At 35.4% G+C, this 19,270-nt stretch overlaps 1 protein-coding gene across 2 annotated transcripts in view; it reads left to right on the forward strand.

Annotated features, from left to right (window-relative positions):
• The window catches only part of NFAT5 (nuclear factor of activated T cells 5), a 109,915-nt gene extending 91,131 nt beyond the window's left edge, over positions 1 to 18,784 (forward strand). For both annotated transcript variants that reach the window (XM_068991946.1, XM_068991947.1), the window contains 5 exons: positions 4,382 to 4,514; positions 8,827 to 8,907; positions 14,465 to 14,613; positions 15,411 to 17,886; positions 18,549 to 18,784. In XM_068991946.1, coding sequence (XP_068848047.1) covers positions 4,382 to 4,514; positions 8,827 to 8,907; positions 14,465 to 14,613; positions 15,411 to 17,886; positions 18,549 to 18,784 — 3,075 coding nt within the window. The remainder of the gene's footprint in view (positions 1 to 4,381; positions 4,515 to 8,826; positions 8,908 to 14,464; positions 14,614 to 15,410; positions 17,887 to 18,548) is intronic.
• The last annotated feature ends 486 nt before the right edge of the window (positions 18,785 to 19,270 follow it).

The following is a 19,270-nucleotide window of genomic DNA, read 5'->3' on the forward strand; positions in this document are numbered from 1 at the left end:
CCTTGGTGTATATTCATTTTTGGTTTAAAATTTTTAAAAATTCCTTTGTGTTCTGAAAAAATAAAGAAATTTAACATTATATATCCAATATATTGCCAAACTCAAAGCTAAAGGTACAGTGCTGCCTAAGGGTACCCTCACTTCAGACACCAGCTGCAAGTTCAGGGGTCCCCTGAACAGGTCTCACTTCTGAACAGTTGGCTTCAAATTCAAGGATTTCCACTACCCCCCAAAAAATGCTAGTAGAACTCACAAGAACTCAGGAAAGCACTGTGCTTAACAATTTCAGTTTTATTATAGCAAAAGAACACAAATCAGATTATAATTTCTCAACTTCTAGCCTTCTGGGTTCTTTATATTGTATTTTTTAGAGAGAATAAAAACAAAATAAGATGGAGCTTTGAAGAAGATGGAATTTTCTATTTTTAATAGGCTAATGTTTATTTCATGCTCTGTAAAACAAGTTATACAGTGGATTAATGCAGAATAATCATAAAAATTTGGTGGAATGGAAAGGAATTATATCCTCATTTGGTGGCTGTATATAGAGGCCCTGGGGTTTTTGCAAGCAAGAATGTAAACAGGCTAAATCATAATATGATCTTTCATTAATTCTGTGGTTCTGCTATTTATTAAAATTTTTTGATCTTTTTCAGAGAAAACATTCTTTTTTACTTTCTTTCTAAAGGGCTTTCTAGGAAGTGTGTTTGAGTGGAATCAGAGCTGAGATATACAAAATAAATCCTAAAGATTATATTATATTAAAGAAAAAAACAATAATTAAACATTTAGAAGAAAGTATGATCAGAAAATACATTAAAAGTAAGAAACTTTGAGTGTGGTCAATAAAGAAATAACAGGCATATAATGAAAAGTTAAAAGAGCCTCTACAATAACAAAAAATGACCAGAAGATGGTACAGTAGAAAAAACCATTTAATGATGGCTTTGCAAATTGCAAATATAATTGTGATAGCTATTCATTTGAAACTCCAAAAATCAACTCATCAGGTATTAAACTTTTTTATTATTTGAAAATTGAGGCTAAGAAAGTCTGGGAAAATAATTCTTTGTTAATATTTGGCTCTTCTAGTCAATGCCATAATATATCTCATACTCATGTATACCAAGAGCAATAGGCACATGGTCATTATATCTACTCCCATTTTAACAACTTCAGATGAATTCTGTAGGGCCTTAATTGCCTATTAAATGTATTTATAAGATACATATCTTAAAGATAGATCTCTTCTCTACATATATATATGTATTATTTTGAAAGATAAGTTGGTTGTAAAAGAAGGAGAGTTTAGCAGCTTGAATGTGGAGGTGATTTTAAATGGAAACTAGAAGCAAGTATTTTAGAGCCTAGGAGAGCTCAATTTTTTTTTTTAAGCTTCTTTTGTTTTTTTCATTTAATTATTTACTTTATATTGGAGTATAGTTGATTTACAATGTTATGTTAGTTTCCAGTGTACAGCAAAGTGATTCAGGTATACATATATCCATTCTTTTTTCAGATTCTTTTCCCATATAGGTAATTACATGGGTATATGTTATTCCAGAAGATTGAGTAGAGTTTCCTGTGCTGTACAGTAGGTTCTTGTTGATTATCTATTTTATATATAGTAATGCGTATATGTAAGTTCCCAAACTTCTAATTTATCCCTCCCTCCCACCTTTCCCCTTTGGTAAGCATAAGTTTATTTATTTATTTTTTTATAAGTTTATTTTCAAAGTCTGTGAATCTGTTTATATTTTGTGAATAAGTTCATTTGTATCAGAGGTCTATAATTTGAGTAAGTATAACTTGTTTTACAGAACATGAAATAGCCTATTAAAAATAGAAAAATGTATAGATTATAATTTCTCAACTTCTAGTCTTCTGGGTTCTTTATATTGTATTTTTTAGAGAGTAAGAATAAAAAAAATAAGGTGGAGCTTTGAAGAAGATGGAATTTTCAGTAGAAATATGTAAAGAAAATTCTTAGAAGAAATGCCCAAAAGATGCTCAAAATTTTGGGGAACAACTAGGCTAAACAAAGACTTGAGAGTTTTGAAGTTATATGTTTTCAAAGTGGTTTTCTTAGGAATTTGTTTTGTGTCTCCAGTTATTTTTATGTATATATCCCCAACTGCAAAATGACAATTTTGACAATGATAAATTCCTTAGGAAAGTGAAAAATATCTAGCACCATTGCTTATAAATTCTGAAAAAAGATTTTATGCTGGGATAAAGAAAATTGTTATTTTGAATCCAACCAGATTTTTCTAAGAAATTAAAATTTAGATATTCTTCCCTTTTTACCTCAGGAAACATTCTACCTGCTCCACAGGCCTCCCAGCCCTTTGTATGTTTTGTGTGTATTGTAATCCTAGTTCAGTGGTAGTTAATTGCTCTTAATTTTTGAGATTAGTTTTTTTTTTAATTTACTGTCAGTATTCACAGTTTACTTAGTTTTTAATTCAAATCATTTGTAGAATTTCATGATTTCAGATTGAGGATGTGTGAATAATTTGTTCATTTGATTTTTAAGTTCATTTGGTTTTTAAGAAGTTTCAAATTAAGTTTAACTACACTCTCTAAAACAAGTGGAGTAAAAGATTAAAATACATATATATATATATATTCATCTGACTTTTAGATACTAATTCTGTTACTAATTACCAAGAACAAATTTTTATTTGGAAGAATAATTTCAGTTATTGAGTTGGTCAAGTAATCTTAAGACTGAGAAGATACTTCAGAAGTCCATCCATTCAGCCATCTCCTTAACTGTAGGTAGAACTGCTTTTGATGTAGTTGCAGTGTTTAAACAAAGGAGGAAAAATGAAGGTGGGCAAGATTTTTAAATTCTTATTTCTTAGAATTTGAGTCAATGCAGATACATTTTTTGATGACTTCATATACAATTGAGTATGTGCTTTCAGATTTTTGCCCCCTAATTCCTGTGGATGTATACATTTATATGTTTTTCCACCTGAATTAGAAATGTGATTTTTTTGAGATAGCTAACTGGACTCAGAAAGCATTCTACTATTGCCATAAATAAAAAGCTATTTTAAAATTTGTGACTATTTCGGAGCATGTTTTAAGATGGCTTAGAAACAAATTAGGTACTCAAAAATCGAAATCTTGGTTTCATTTGTCATGTTCTGTTCAAGTGAGTCAGCCAACTTCCAGAGTCTGACTAAGTGAAAAATGACATTAAACTCATTTCATCCTCAGCTGTCACCATTGGCCTCCTGCATATCACATACTGAATACAAAAGCACAGTCACTACCTTTTGCTGTTCTTTTCCAGTACTATAACGTAGCAGAGAAGAAGAGAATAAGTCAGATGCAGTTCATGATATCTTCTAAGAAGATGTAGTCCCCTTAAATAAGTGCTGCTGAAGCAGTTATGAAATTCTTCCCTTCTTTTAAAAGGATGCTTCTACCACTATTTTCACACACAAAAAAATGACCTTGATTTACTAGGTTTTGGGTAAACTGAACTCTGTTACAGACTTTAAATGAGAATTAGTTACTAGTTTTAAATACAATTGAAATATTTTAAATTTAAATAGACTAAATGAGAATTAGTTGTTAGTGGTTAGAAAGCAGTGAACTGCACTGCAAAGTACATATCACCGTTAAGGTTTACAAAGCATATGGTAACTGACATTGTGCTTGGTGGGCATTTTTTTTTTCTTGAAAATATATTCATTCTTTTTTTCAAGAAATCTATTTGAGTATATTCTGTGTGAGGTGCTGAATAGTGGAGATAGGATGAAGAACAGAACATCCTAGCTTTTCTTGGAACTTGCTTTCTTGTGGTTGTAGAGGGGACCAAAAACAAGCAGATAATCACAGTAATTTTAGGTGGTGTAAGAAATAAACAGAATTCTCTGATCAGATTGGAGAGGGGTGCCACTTTAAAGAGGATGGTCAGAGAAGGCTTCTCTGAGGAGATGACATTTGAATGAGACCTGGAAATGGGTAAGGAACTGGATATTTCAAGAGATAAAGGAGAATAGTATTCCAGTGAAAAAGAATAGCAAAATTGTAAAGGCTCTGAGGTAAAAATGAATTTAGTGTGTTAGTGTAAGAAGGTCAGTGTGACTGGAGTGTAACAAGCTAGAGGAGATTGGGAATGAGATAAAGTTGATAGGACAGGGACCTTTTATGCCATTGCAAAATATTGGTGTTTTACCTTAAAAGCAATTTTAAGATTAATGTCATGATGCCCATGGACCCGAACTTTTAAATAATACTTTTCCCCCCTAGTCAAACATTTTAAACTTTACAGCTAACAGGAAAGTACTTAATTATATTTTATTTCAAATTTTTAATTTACATATTGCTTTGTTTCTGCCTCTTGTAATTTTCTTTCAATTAGAATCATCTTATTGTGAAGGTTCCCCCATATCATGATCAACATATAACTTTGCCAGTAGCAGTGGGAATATATGTAGTAACCAATGCTGGAAGATCTCATGATGTTCAGCCATTCACTTACACTCCAGACCCAGGTATGTCAAAATAAAAAGTTCTGAATCAAAAGGAGTAATCCATTTCTGCTTCTTCAGAAGAATATGAAGATCAGCCAACTTAAAAGAGGAAGTAGTGTGCAAAGGTAAATTGATACCAGTATTTTTTGGAGATGTCATTATTTCCCAAGAAGATGGCCACCAAACTCTGCTTTTACTGTTAGTTAAGGGAACCGTTTCTGCCTTAGGCTCTAGTAATAAAAGAAAAGTTAGGAATTCTCTGAAGTCAGGCTCTCCAGAGTTATCATACAAGTACTCCTTGTATGATAAGGTAAGAATTACCATTCATTGAATACCTCTTATGTACAGAAAGGTGAAAGTGACTACTTTAGGAAACTGCTAGTAGTTTTCAGTCTGGCTGTCTTACAGGATGCATTTTGGGAGAGGTGAAAGAGAATCTCAGAGAGATAAGTGATAATATCACAAATAGAGTCATATGCCTGTGACATTTTCTAATTTGTGTAGTCAAAAATATCAAAGACTTCTGGTGAATAAGTATTTTAAAAATAATTTTTGGCATTTAGGTGAAACAGGTGCTTTAGAAACCAGAGCAGTTGTTTAAAAATTTATATCTCTGGGTAAGAAGTATCTTAAGAGATTTTTACCTACATTCATTTAATTGCCTGGAGAAGCCTTTTCCTGGAAAAGTAGAGAAAACATTTTGGAAATGGAAACGCTTCAGATGTTTTGTTGATGTAGACTTGGCTGCTGCCATGCTGCCATTGATTTACTCCATTCATATTTCAGGCATGCTCCAGAATTAGAAGTTCTTCCATATCTCCAAGTTTACTGATAAAATTTTTCCCAAATTGTTCAGAATCCAGTGAGGTGCAAAGTGGAAAATGGTAGCAAGGAAAGAAAGCCGTGGTAACAGAAGTGATGAACACAGTAGCTATGACAGAGTTATAATTAGTTTTGATAATTATTCTCTATCACTTAATGTTATCTGTTCCCTTTTTCTTTTGTAAATCATGTCCAACTTTCACAACGTTGGTTATTTCCCACCAGTTTGTTACAAAAGTGTGCCATAATATAGCCCTTATGAAATTATTTAGTATTTCTCTCAGAATAAAAGATCACATGTAGAAATTTCAGACAGAAGAAGACAAAGTTTGGAAATAATATACTGGCTTCAACAAAACTAGGAAAGAGGATACTGCTGCTGCTGCTGCTGCTAAGTCGCGTCAGTTGTGTCCGACTCTGTGCGACCCCATAAATGGCAGCCCACCAGGCTCCGCTGTCCCTGGGATTCTCCCGGCAAGAACACTGGAGTGGGTTGCCATTTCCTTCTCCAATGCATGAAAGTGAAAAGTGAAAGTGAAGTCACTGAGTTGTGTCCAACTCTCAGCGACCCCATGGACTGCAGCCTACCAGGCTCCTCCATCCATGGGATTTTCCAGGCAAGAGTACTAGAGTGGGGCGCCGTTGCCTTCTCCAAGAGGATACTGGTTTATACTTAAAAATCAAACAGTTGATTGTTTTCTTTTTAGGAAAGTCTCAAAAATCCAAGAAAACTTGATTTTAAACTAATGGTAGTTAAAGCATTTTAGTAATTGCTAGAATATTTAGCATTTTATGTGAAGAGAAGCTTGCTCATAGAGGGAGAAAAATGGCATACAGTAATTAATACATTCATATGGGAAGGGGAGAAGGAAGTGGGGGGGGGAGGGGGAATAGCTTTAAAGTTCTACCATCCTTAAAATACTGAGATTTTGTTGTCTTTATTTCTTTTTATTGATCAATAATAAAGAACTTCAGGACTTTGAAGTGCTTAGCATCAGCACTATGAATCTTCATTTCTTAGTGATGAATGCTCATTATTAAAATTTTTCCTTTGATAAATTGCCAAATATAAAGCCTACACTAATTGGCTATATTTGGCCACATTTAGACCATCAATGACATATGTTTATTCTTTTATGTTTTTCCCCCTTGTATTTTATTTTATTTTATTTTTTTTCCCCTTGTATTTTATATATACTAGATAGCAGTTGCTCTCAGAAACTCTTATTTGAATAAATATATTTTGTGCAGATTTTATAGTGAGATCTAATGCTTCAGTTTCTGCCTTTATGATATAGCTAATTAAAGAATCTCCCATAATTTCACTTTTTTATATTTTATAAAATGTGAATGTCTTTTTAGGTGTGCACATGAGAGAATATTTCAGGAAAACTTGGTTATGATAATTTGCACTGTCTCATTATGATAAACTGCTGTTTTGACTCAGCTGGGGACTGTGGTTAAAGATTTGCATATTCAGTGGTATATAATAATTATAATTATAGGGCTTCCCAGATGGCGCTAGTGGTAAAGAACCCGCCTGCCAATGCAGGAAATGTGAGAGATGGCGGGTTCAATCCCTGGGTCAGGAAGATCCTCTGGAGAAGGGAATGGGAATCCACTCCAGGATTCTTGCCTGGAGAATTCCATGGACAGAGGAACCTTGTGGGCTACAGTCCATGGGGTCACACAGAGTTGGACGTGACTGATGAGATTTAGCAGTTAGCACATAGTAATTATAACAGCTAAAATAAGACCCATCCTCATTTTTGTGAGTTAAGAGTAGAAATGGTGACTGCTACAGCATTTTGTCTAAATATTTAAGTTACAGACAAAAAAATAACAAATAAATATATTTTATCCTAATTTGACCTAGATACCTTCATAATAACCTGGAAGGCCAGTTTTGAATTTAGGATTTTCAGACTGCTTGGCGGTCCAAACTGGAATATGGCAACACGAAGAAAAAGGATTTCCCAGCCTGCCACCCTTCTTTTCCCTCTCCTGGCTCCATCCTCCACCTGGAGGGCCTTGATGCACCAGCTCTGTTTAGCCTATAGGCTTAAGATGGCACACATAGTCTATAGAGTAGCTGTGCAGAAAATTTTGGTATCTTATGTACTTGGGTACGTAGTCTAAAAGGATTGGAGCAAGGGCTCAAGTGAATGTAAACTGGCTCTGCATGCTTTGCCAGACACAAGCCCCTCTAAAGCCCTCTGAGTCTATACTGCCAAAAATACATTACATGTGCATCCTTTTAGACCATTACTTTGCAGACTTAAAAAACCTGTGTTTCATTGCTAGTCACTGAACCATTGCTTGACCATTAATTTGTTTTACTTCCATCTTTTAAGACACAGAAATCATATTAGTTGTTTTTTGTAGTGACTCTGCAGTGGTAATTGCTATAAGAAACGGAGGATAAAATACTCATTCATAATTTTTTGTTGCTTTAAAAACAAATGACTAAAACTTGTGTTTAAAGTAGAAATTTAAAAAATTTTTGAAGATTAGCTTCCGTTCTTAAATCTGTAATTGTTAGAATAAATGTTATGCTTTAAAATTGTCTATGAATTTCTTTTCCAGTCAGTTCTTTTCAGTTTGATAATTTCATTCAATTAAACAGTTTGTTCAGATTATCATTTGTTGGCCCTTACATACAGCATGCTTAGATAAATGTTTTAACCTCATTCTTAGGAGACATGTACATTTTGTCTCTTTGTTCACAGTTAATTACCTTAATATTCTCATCATTTTGTATTATGATGTCAAGAATAAATTGATAATAAATTGGCTCAGTTCTTATTTTGAATAAGTTAGGGAATATAAGTATATTGAAAAATAGAAATTAGTATCTATTTAAATAAAATTATTATACAGTCATTTTAAGAAAACCTTTTTGGTTGGAATTTAACTTTACCATTCAGAACTGATCACTACTCTTAATGCTCATTAAATTTAAAATTTTCATAGTAGGTGTACTTGATATGTGTAGATATAATAATGTAGCAATTCTTCATTAATAACAGCAAAGATTATTATTTCTAAGGCTTTATAAAAAAGTAATACTATATATTTTGTATATTCAGCACAGTTTTTTAAATAAAATTCTCAATTATGTTTCTGAATCAGAATTTTTAAATCATTTACATAGGTGAATGGTGAATTTTTTTCGTGCTAGTGTTACAGTATATTTATTAGTGTTAATACTTTTTAAAGATCTCATGTCAGTCTTCTACTCATTTGTACTGTTACAAGAAAGAGTTTTAAAAGTTGCTGTTATTTTTATTTTGTTTTAATAAGCAGCATATGCTTCTGCCCACTTGGAGAGTGGTACATTTTAGAGGGTAAACTGGTGGTTATAGATTATAAAAACTCATCTGAACCTAGAATTTCTGCTGAACAAATAATTTAATAATGCTTTGTGAGAAAATACTCCTGTTAAAGAATTTTAAGATATGTATTTTTCAGGATAAGTTTAAATAAATACATTAATCTTTTTTAATAACAGCAGCTGTTGCTTTGAATGTGAATGTAAAGAAGGAAATATCTAGTCCGGCAAGACCTTGCTCTTTCGAAGAAGCCATGAAAGGTACCAAGTTAATTATTCTCAAAAACTGTAAATCAGTGATGCTATATATTTTCACTAACAAACCTTACTATTTTATTTACTGTTGTGTACTTGAAACAGTTAGCAGGTTATCTTTGATATTGTAAAATAAATACTTGTTTAACTTCACTGAATGCAGAGACTTGCTTCCTAATTTGATATTTCCCTTCATTTGCCATATAAACAACTTTTTAAAAAACATGTTACAGATAAGGAGTTTTTGTTTTGTTTTTTATTCCCTAATATTAAAAATTTTAAAAGTATAATAGAGTACGATAAGATATGAAAAATAGCTGTATAAAGCTTCTTGCTGCCAGTGAGTAGGACTTAACATTGAGGCTGAAGAACCAAAATAAGAACTATTGGCATTTGAAAAAGTTGCTTTAGGTACCATTCTTTCTTCTGACATCATTATTTCCAAGCAGACAATGACAATATCTTCAGTTTGTTATAATGTGTTAGAGTAGACTCTTTTCTTAGCAGATTTCTAACACATCTGTGACGCTCAATTATGATGCTTTTGTGCCATTATATGTTAAGATGTCAATTACATAATGGTCATTGATTTACTCTATAATTCTAGCTTTTTCTTACACTTTTGCCATTAAATTCATGAGTTAAAAATTTTTATATACTTTCATTTTTAAGGGGCATAATATCCTTAATACATTTTATCAAATTCCATGGAATTTTTCCCTGTGTCATAGTAAAATTCAGCATTCACATGTACAGTTCAGTATGGCTTGCCATTATAATTTCTGACCATCAACACTTCCAAAATAGATTAATTAGGAATTATGCACTAGTGTGAAAAGAAGAAAAGTGAAAAGCAAAGGAGAAAAGGAAAGATATACCCATTTGAATGCAGAGTTCTAAAGAATAGCAAGGAGAGATAAGAGAGCTTTCCTCAGTGATCAGTGCAGAGAAATAGAGGAAAACAATAGAATGGGAAAGACTAGCGATTTCTTCAAGAAAATTAGAGATACCAAGGGACCATTTCATGCAAAGATGGGCTCAATAAAGGACAGAAATGGTATGGACTTAACAGAAGCAGAAGATATTAAGAAGAGGTGGCAAGAATACACAGAAGAACTGTTCAAAAAAGATCTTCACGACCCAGATAATCACGATGGTGTGATCACTCACCTAGAGCCAGACATCCTGGAATGTGAAGTCAAGTGGGCCTTAGGAAGCGTCTCTATGAACAAAGCTAGTGGAGGTGATAGAATTCAAGTTGAGCTATTTCAAATCCTAAAAGATGATACTGTGAAAGTGCTGCACTTAATATGCCAGCAACTTTGGAAAATTCAGTAGTGGTCACAGGACTGGAAAAGGTCAGTTTTCATTCCAGTCCCAGAGAGAGGCAATGCCAAAGAATGCTCAAACTACCACACAATTGCACTCATCTCACACACTAGCAAAGTAATGTTTAAAATTCTCCAAGCCAGGCTTCAGCAATATGTAAACCATGAACTTCCAGATGTTCAACCTGGTTTTAGAAAAGGCAGAGGAACCAGAGATCAAATTGCCAACATCCGCTGGATCATTGAAAAAGTGACAGAGTTCCAGAAAAACATCTACTTCTGTTTTACTGACTGTGCCAAAGCCTTTGACTGTGAATCACAACAAACTGTGGAAAATTCTTCAAGAGATGGGAATACCAGACCAGCTGACCTGCCTCTTGAGAAACCTGTATGCAGGTCAGGAAGCAACAGTTAGAACTGGGACATGGAACAACAGACTGGTTCCAAATAGGAAAAGGAGTACGTCAAGGCTGTATGTTGTCACCCTGGTTATTTAATTTTATATGTAGAGTACATCATGAGACACACTGGGCTGGATGAAGCACAAGCTGAAATCAAGATTGCTGGGAGAAATATCAGATATGCAGATGACACCACCCTTATGACAGAAAGTGAAGAAGAACTAAAGAGCCTCTTGATGAAAGAGGAGAGTGAAAAAGTTGGCTTAAAGCTCAACATTCAGAAAACTAAGATCGTGGCATCCGGTCCCATCACTTCATGGCAAATAGATGTGGAAACAGTGGCTGACTTTATTTTTCTGGGCTCCAAAATCACTGCAGATGGTGACTGCAGCCATGAAATTAAAAGACGCTTACTCCTTGGAAGAAAAGTTATGATGAACCTAGACAGCATATTAAAAAGCAGAGACATTACTTTGTCAACAAAGGTCCATCTAGTCAAAGCTATGGGTTTTTCCAGTAGTAATATATGGATGTGAGAGTTGGACTATACAGAAAGCTGAGTGCCAAAAAATTGATGCTTTTGAACTGTGGCGTTGGAGAAGACTCTTGAGAGTCCCTTGGACTGCAACAAGATCCAACCAGTCCATCCTAAAGGAGATCAGTCCGGGTGTTCATTTGGAAGGTCTGATGTTGAAGCTGAAACTCTAATACTTTGGCCACCTGATGCGAAGAACTGACTCATTTGAAAAGACCCTGATGCTGGGAAAAATTGAGAGCAGGAGGAGAAGGGGATGACAGAGGATGAGATGGTTGGATGACATCACCAACTCAACGGACATGAGTTTGGGTAAACTCCGGGAGTTGGTGATGGACAGGGAGGCCTGATGTGCTGCGGTTCATGAGGTTGCAAAGAGTTGGACTTGAACTGAAGTGCATAATTATCTGATTTAACTACAGGACAATTTACAAGTCTCTGCTTTGGATAACCATGGCTAACATTTCTTCAACATATATTAAGTGCTAGTCAGCATGCCACACTCTTTACCAGCATTATCTTGTTTAGCCAAACTCTGAGGTGGATAATTTATGATTCTCATTTCACAGATGAGGAAATCAAGATTCCTGAGAGGTTCTATAATTTGCTGAAGGTCACTTACCTAGGATTTTAAAAGATAGATCAAGTTTTAGTGTGTAAGGTAACATCTAAGCAATAATAATTCAAACCATGTTCATTAGGTTAATAATAGCATAATTAATCAATCATTAAAGAAAGTTAGGGACATTTGTGATCTTTCCTTTGGCAGCTTTGATGGGTTCATGCTTTTCTCCAAAAATGCCTAGATGCTTTTTTCCTAGAGTATCAGGGAGGCTAATCTCATCCAGTGTGAAATTTCTCATACAGGATTACAGATTGAAGGTTAAAAGGTGTTAAACACTATGTTTAATTTTTGGTAATAAAATGATAGTCATTTAATCAAAATCTTAAAGATTAAAAAATGAATAAGAAACAGACACATATTATTCTTTTTCACAATTCAGACCTTATTTTGACAATTTTATCAGCTGAAATCATGTAAAATAATTTTATGAAGATATAAAATTAAATTGAATACTAAACTATTTATCAAGCTTCCCTGGTAGCTCAGTTGGTAAAGAATCTGCCTGCACTGCAGGAGGCCCCGGTTCGATTACTGAGTCAGGAAATTCTGCTGGAGAAGGGGTAGGCTACCCACACCAGTATTCTTGGGCTTCCCTGGTGGCTCCGCTGGTAAAGAATCCACCTGCAATGTCGGAGACCTGGGTTTGATCCCTGGGTTGGGACCATCCCCTGGAGAAGGGAAAGGCTTACCCACTCCAGTATTCTGGCCTGGAGAATTCCATGGACTGTATAGTCCGTGGCGTCACAAAGAGTCTGACACAACTGAGTGACTTTCACTTTCAAACTATTTATCAGTTTAAATTTTTCATTTGTCATTTTTAAATACAACATCATTAATTGGAGATTCCTGATCAGTTTTAAAAAGACAGTCACTTTCAAGAGGGAATTTCCCTTGACAAATGGCTTATTTTTGTGATTCCTTGGAATCAGAGCTTTAGTATAACACCCAGGTGTCCTTCTTAGAGATTTAATTAATTATGCTTTAATGATGAAGTCTTAGCAACATAAATGACTTAAATTTGTGTTGTGGCATAATCCTCCATATAACATCCTTTAAAATAGCCATCAATTACAATAAGATTTAGAACTTGATATACAAATGTGACCTTACGTACAGACATGGAAAGCATTCGTTTCTTCATTCATTCAGCAATATTTATTTATTCCCTAGTATGCGCCAGGCAACAACAAAATCTCTCGTCTTCATGAAACTCACATTCTAATAGAATCCAAAAGCAAGAATAGCACTTGATGTTACAGGATCAATGTAAGACAATACTAATTGTCTTTAAAATTATCTGAAGCTTTGACTCAGACAGAATTGAAGTTGAATTGTGTTGGTATTGATAGAATCTAGGTGAAAATAGATCCAGAGAACTCATGTGTAAATGATTGATTTCTTAGAGTAATGAAAGGAGAATATAAAAAATGGGCACTTTTTCCTCCCCCAGTATAATCATTTTTCATAGTGATTGTTTCTAGCCAATTGGCTGTGAGAAATGTTGAATAAAGACCAGAAGATTTCTAATATTTTTAAGTCAAAATATTTACAAAAATAACTATCCTGCTTATATACCATATTCTATTTTAAAACCCTCTTTGTAGCCAGGATTTCTTTTTCAATATCAAACTAAGAAATCTGTGTATTAAAATATTGAATCACCTTGTTGTACACCTGAAGCTAATAAAATACTGTGTTAGTTTTGCAACTAAAAAAAAAGTTTAACAGCTAAGCTTTCTAAGGAATCTGTATTTCTTTACACAGGGTCTCAAAGTAGTGGTAAACCTTAGCTCAGAATTCGGCTATGTGTTCAATTCAGAAGCCTGCCATCAGTGATGCTTCATCAGTGTGCTCCACTAAGTGCCAGTGGCAGGCTTAAACAGACAAAAAAGGAGAAAGAGAATCAAGGGGGAAAAGTAGATAGAATGAAGTGGTAGAACCTACCTATCTGCTACATATTGCCTCTGCTTGGTTTCTAATCTGTAGCTACTTCTGAAAATGGAAGTAGGTGGAAGTAGAAAAATACTTGCTGGTTTTGCTTTGGAAATTTAATTGGTAAACCTAAAATATCAGTCATACTTAAATTTCTGAAAAGAAAAAAAATTAAGTCCTGTCTTGAAAAATGTGTTCATATGTCAGCTAGGCAAATTCAAGTTTTCTGAGACATTAATTTAGAAAAGTGAATCTATTTGATCAGTTGATGGCATTATAATGAGAAGCTTGAGTTTTGTTGAGGAGAGAAATATTCGAGCAATCCTATAACCCCTTAAAGTTTGACTTTGTAATTTCCCAGCAGCCAGATACTAAGAGGAGAATATTACAGTTGTAACTGAGCAGTTTTAACCTCCTGGAGATTACCAGGCTGCATGGTCCTGTTAAGCAGTGTAATTCAGGGCCTTTTGAAGAGTGCTGAGAGGTACAGCTTGCTAACTGAGTGCTCAAGCTTGTTGATATTTAACTCATAGTCTCAGGCTACTGCCAGGAGTCCTCAAGGCACTGCTACTTAAAAGAGGGAGGACACACTTTGGGCACATTTTGTATCTCATGCTACTGTCAGAGCATCAAAAAATTAATGTTTTGAATCATGACTAAGGTATCAACACACAGTAGAATAATATAGTTGATTTCAGTGAGTTTCAACTTTTTTTTTTTTTTTTTTTTGGTGTGTGTGCAGCAATGAAAACTACTGGATGTAACTTAGATAAGGTAAATATGCTTCCTAATGCTCTGATCACTCCGCTCATATCAAGCACTATGATTAAGAGTGAAGACATTACTCCAATGGAAGTAACAGCAGAGAAAAGATCGCCTTCTATTTTTAAGGTGAGCTACAGTGACTAGTGAGTGCCCTGTCACATCTTAACCTCAAATATAAAAATAGTTATATTTTGAGTAGTTTGATTTCCCTGATTATGCTTTTTACTCTTCCTGTTTTTATAGCTGTTTCTCTTTGGATGCACTTAATGAATTTTGCTTTGTAGAGTAAATGATTTTATATTCAAATAAAATAGCCTTCAGAGGAACTTCCAATATACATTTTGTGTGTGTGTGTGTGTGTGTATGTGTGTGTCAATATACATTTTTGAAGAGAAGAATTAATGCATTAGCTGGACCTTTGTGATTTTTGGTATAATGAAAGTACAGGTTTAACATTTTCAAAACTAGAGACATTTTATTTCCTTTTTCTTCTTTCCTTTTTTCCTTTTTTTCTTATTTCTTTTTTCCTTTTTCCAAGAAAGATTCTTCTTTCCTTTTCCATTTTTCTCTTATTTCTCCTTCCCAATAATGTTATAAGTGATGCACCAATGGAGATATTTTAAAATTTGCTAGTAATTCGTGAACCATAAAATTAATGTGTACTTACTGTCCTAAGCATATCAATAGCTGATTATTCTTCTGTGTCTACTTCTGTTGTTTGACTGTCTTTGCTTATATGCTTCTTTAAAAATCCTGATGATGGTAAGATATAATGTTATCACTGATAATCATAGTCTTACACTTGTTTTCTGAATAATAATATAGACTGGGAAATTGGTCCTGCGTATGTTTTTATAATAATTTTTGAAGAATCGTATGAGCTCATTTATACATATACATATTATTTGGCTTTTATTTTTTAGACTACAAAGACAGTTGGATCAACTCAACAAACGTTAGAAAATATCTCTCACATAGCAGGAAATGGGTCTTTTTCATCATCATCTTCCCACTTAACTTCTGAAAATGAAAAGCAACAACAGATTCAGCCCAAGGCATACAACCCAGAGACCCTGACAACTATCCAAACACAGGACATTTCACAGCCTGGTACTTTTCCAGCAGTTTCTGCATCTAGTCAGCTGCCCAGCAGTGATGCACTACTACAGCAGGCTACACAGTTTCCAGCAAGAGAAACTCAGTCTAGAGAGGTGTTACAGTCAGATGGTACAGTGGTTAACTTGTCACACCTGACTGAGACAGCACAGCAACAGCAGCAGTCTCCACTGCAAGAACAAGCACAGACTTTACAGCAGCAGATTTCATCGAATATTTTCCCATCACCAAATAGTGTGAGTCAGCAACTACAAAATACGATACAACACTTGCAGGCAGGGAGTTTTACAGGTAGTACTGCCAGTGGCAGCAATGGAAATGTTGACTTGGTCCAACAAGTTTTAGAGGCACAACAACAGTTATCTTCAGTTTTATTTTCTGCTCCAGATGGTAACGAGAATGTTGAAGAACAGCTTAGTGCAGGCATTTTTCAACAAGTCAGTCAAATTCAAAATAGCGTAAGCCCTGGAATGTTTTCCTCAACAGAACCAGCAGTCCATACCAGGCCAGATAATTTAATAGCTGGAAGAGCTGAAAGTGTTCACCCACAGAATGAAAACACTTTGTCTAATCAGCAACAGCAACAGCAGCAACAGCAAGTGATGGAATCCTCAGCTGCAATGGTGATAGAGATGCAACAGAGTATCTGCCAGGCAGCTGCCCAGATTCAGTCAGAGCTGTTTCCTTCATCTGCTTCAGCAAATGGAAACCTTCAACAGTCTTCAGTTTACCAGCAGACTTCTCATATGATGAGCGCATTATCAGCCAATGAGGACATGCAAATGCAATGTGAATTGTTTTCTCCTCCGGCAGTTTCTGGAAATGAAACTACTACAACTACCACACAGCAGGTTGCAACTTCTGGCACTACCCTGTTTCAGACATCAAATTCAGGAGATGGAGAAGAGACTGGAGCACAAGCAAAACAGATTCAGAACAGTGTCTTTCAGACCATGGTCCAAATGCAACATAGTGGGGACAGTCAGCCTCAAGTTGGCCTTTTTTCATCTACAAAAAGTATGATAAGTGTTCAAAATAGTGGTACCCAGCAGCAAGGCAATGGTTTATTCCAGCAAGGTAATGAGATGATGTCACTTCAATCAGGGAATTTTTTGCAGCAGTCTTCTCATTCACAGGCCCAGCTTTTTCATCCTCAGAATCCTATTGCTGATGCTCAGAACCTTTCCCAGGAAACTCAAGGTTCTATTTTTCATAGTCCAAGTCCTATTGTCCACAGTCAGACTTCTACAGCCTCTTCTGAACAAATGCAGCCTCCAATGTTTCACTCTCAAAATACCATGGCTGTGCTGCAGGGCTCTTCTGTTCCTCAAGACCAACAGTCAGCCAACATATTTCTTTCCCAAAGTCCAATGAATAATCTCCAAACTAACACAGTGGCCCAAGAAGAACAGATTTCATTTTTTGCAGCTCAGAATTCAATTTCTCCGCTTCAGTCAACATCAAACACTGAGCAGCAAGCTGCTTTCCAGCAGCAGGCTCCAATATCACACATTCAGACCCCTATGCTTTCCCAGGAACAGGCACAACCCTCCCAGCAAGGTCTATTTCAGCCTCAGGTTTCCTTGGGCTCCCTTCCTCCTAACCCAATGCCTCAAAACCAACAAGGAACAATCTTTCAGTCACAGCACTCAATAGTTGCCATCCAGGGTAACTCTCCATCCCAGGAGCAGCAGCAGCAGCAACAGCAGCAGCAACAACAGAGCATTTTATTCAGTAACCAGAACGCCATGGCACCGATGGCATCTCAAAAGCAGCCACCACCAAACATGATATTCAATCCAAGTCAAAATCCAGTAGCTAATCAGGAGCAGCAGAACCAATCAATTTTCCATCAGCAAAGTAATATGGCCACAATGAATCAAGAGCAGCAGCCCATGCAATTTCAGAACCAGACCACAGTTTCCTCACTTCAGAACCCAGGCCCTGCCCAACCCGAATCATCACAGACCTCCTTGTTCCATAGCTCGCCTCAGATTCAGTTGGTCCAAGGGTCACCCAGTTCTCAAGAGCAGCAAGTAACACTCTTCCTCTCTCCAGCATCCATGTCTGCATTGCAGACCAGTATAAACCAACAAGACATGCAACAGTCTCCCCTTTATTCCCCTCAGAACAACATGCCTGGAATCCAGGGAGCCACATCTTCACCTCAACCACAGGCTACTTTATTTCACAACACTACAGGAGGTACAATGAACCAGCTACAGAATTCTCCTGGCTCTTCTCAACAGACATCTGGAATGTTCTTATTTGGCATTCAGAATAGTAAGAAACTCTTTCTAATTTCCCATTTCTTAAATGTTATTGGTTGAAATGGTCACTTTATTGTTACCAGAGAAAGCACAACACAGTGGTTTTAAGAGCATAGATTGCAGTTGGACAGAACTGAGTTCGAGTCCCAGCTGTACCACTTATAGACTGAGACCTTGGACAGGTTATTTGACATGCATGAGCCTCAATTTCCACATCTAAAATGGTGGCAGTATTACAAACTTGACAAGGATATTGGGAGAATTAAAGGTGGTGATATATATATAAATATATGTGTCTGCCATTTTGAGATATAACTTTGAAAGGAAGATGAAATACAAATGACAGAAAATTTTTCAGCCTGTTAAAGCAAGTAGTTTCCAAGGAGATAGAAACCTATGTTTCTTTAATGCTTATGTACCAAGGAAATTATATAGGATTTATGTTGATAACTAAGCAGTGTTGTATTTTTATACTGCTTAGAGAAAACCGAGGATGAATTCTACTACTGTTTGATGGAAACCTTTTTGGAGGCTGTCAGGTTCCTCACTTTTAAGTCTCTAACAAGTGAACAAAATAATGCATTTGTATACCCCAGCCCCTAGTAATTACCTTCTTACGAATCTTAACAGAAAATAACTAATCAGGTAGCTTCTCTGTTTTCAATGTCTCTGCAGACTGTAGTCAGCTTTTAACTTCTGGACCAGCTACATTGCCAGATCAGTTGATGGCCATAAGTCCACCAGGCCAGCCACAAAACGAGGGCCAACCACCTGTGACAACACTTCTTTCTCAGCAAATGCCAGAGAATTCTCCAATGGCATCCTCTATAAACACCAACCAGAACATTGAAAAGATTGATTTGCTTGTTTCATTGCAAAACCAAGGGAACAACTTAACTGGCTCCTTTTAACTGGATATGTAAGTAATGCATTTTGGCTTCTTTCTTATTGAAAAGCATCAATAAATTTTATTATTCTTAGCATATTTGGGTTAAGTAATAACACTGTTTAGACTCTGATCTTTTAAAATATGGCTTTCTCACAAAATGGTACCTTTTTTACCCTGAATTGATTGCTCTGAATGGTAACTTACAGTCATATTGTTAATACTGGGCATTCCTTCTATTATATGTTGGATATAATTACATCTCATTTCACTTCCTCAAGAAGTAAACCTTGAATCTGAAAAAATATGACAGTATAAAGGTGGTAAAGTATCATTTGTAGTACTGTAATATACTTTGGGATCATTCAGGGCAACAGCAACTTTGTAAATGCTTTCCCTCCATAGTGAGTTAAATTAAACGTCTTTTTTTTTTTTAGAAATTCCATGAAGAAAATCCTGATTTCAAGATATCCTAAGATCTTGTGATTCCATGAGGATTATCGAACTGTTA

This window comes from Capricornis sumatraensis, chromosome 20 (genome assembly GCF_032405125.1).
Source record: "Capricornis sumatraensis isolate serow.1 chromosome 20, serow.2, whole genome shotgun sequence".
In the NCBI taxonomy this organism is placed as follows: Eukaryota; Metazoa; Chordata; class Mammalia; order Artiodactyla; family Bovidae; genus Capricornis; species Capricornis sumatraensis.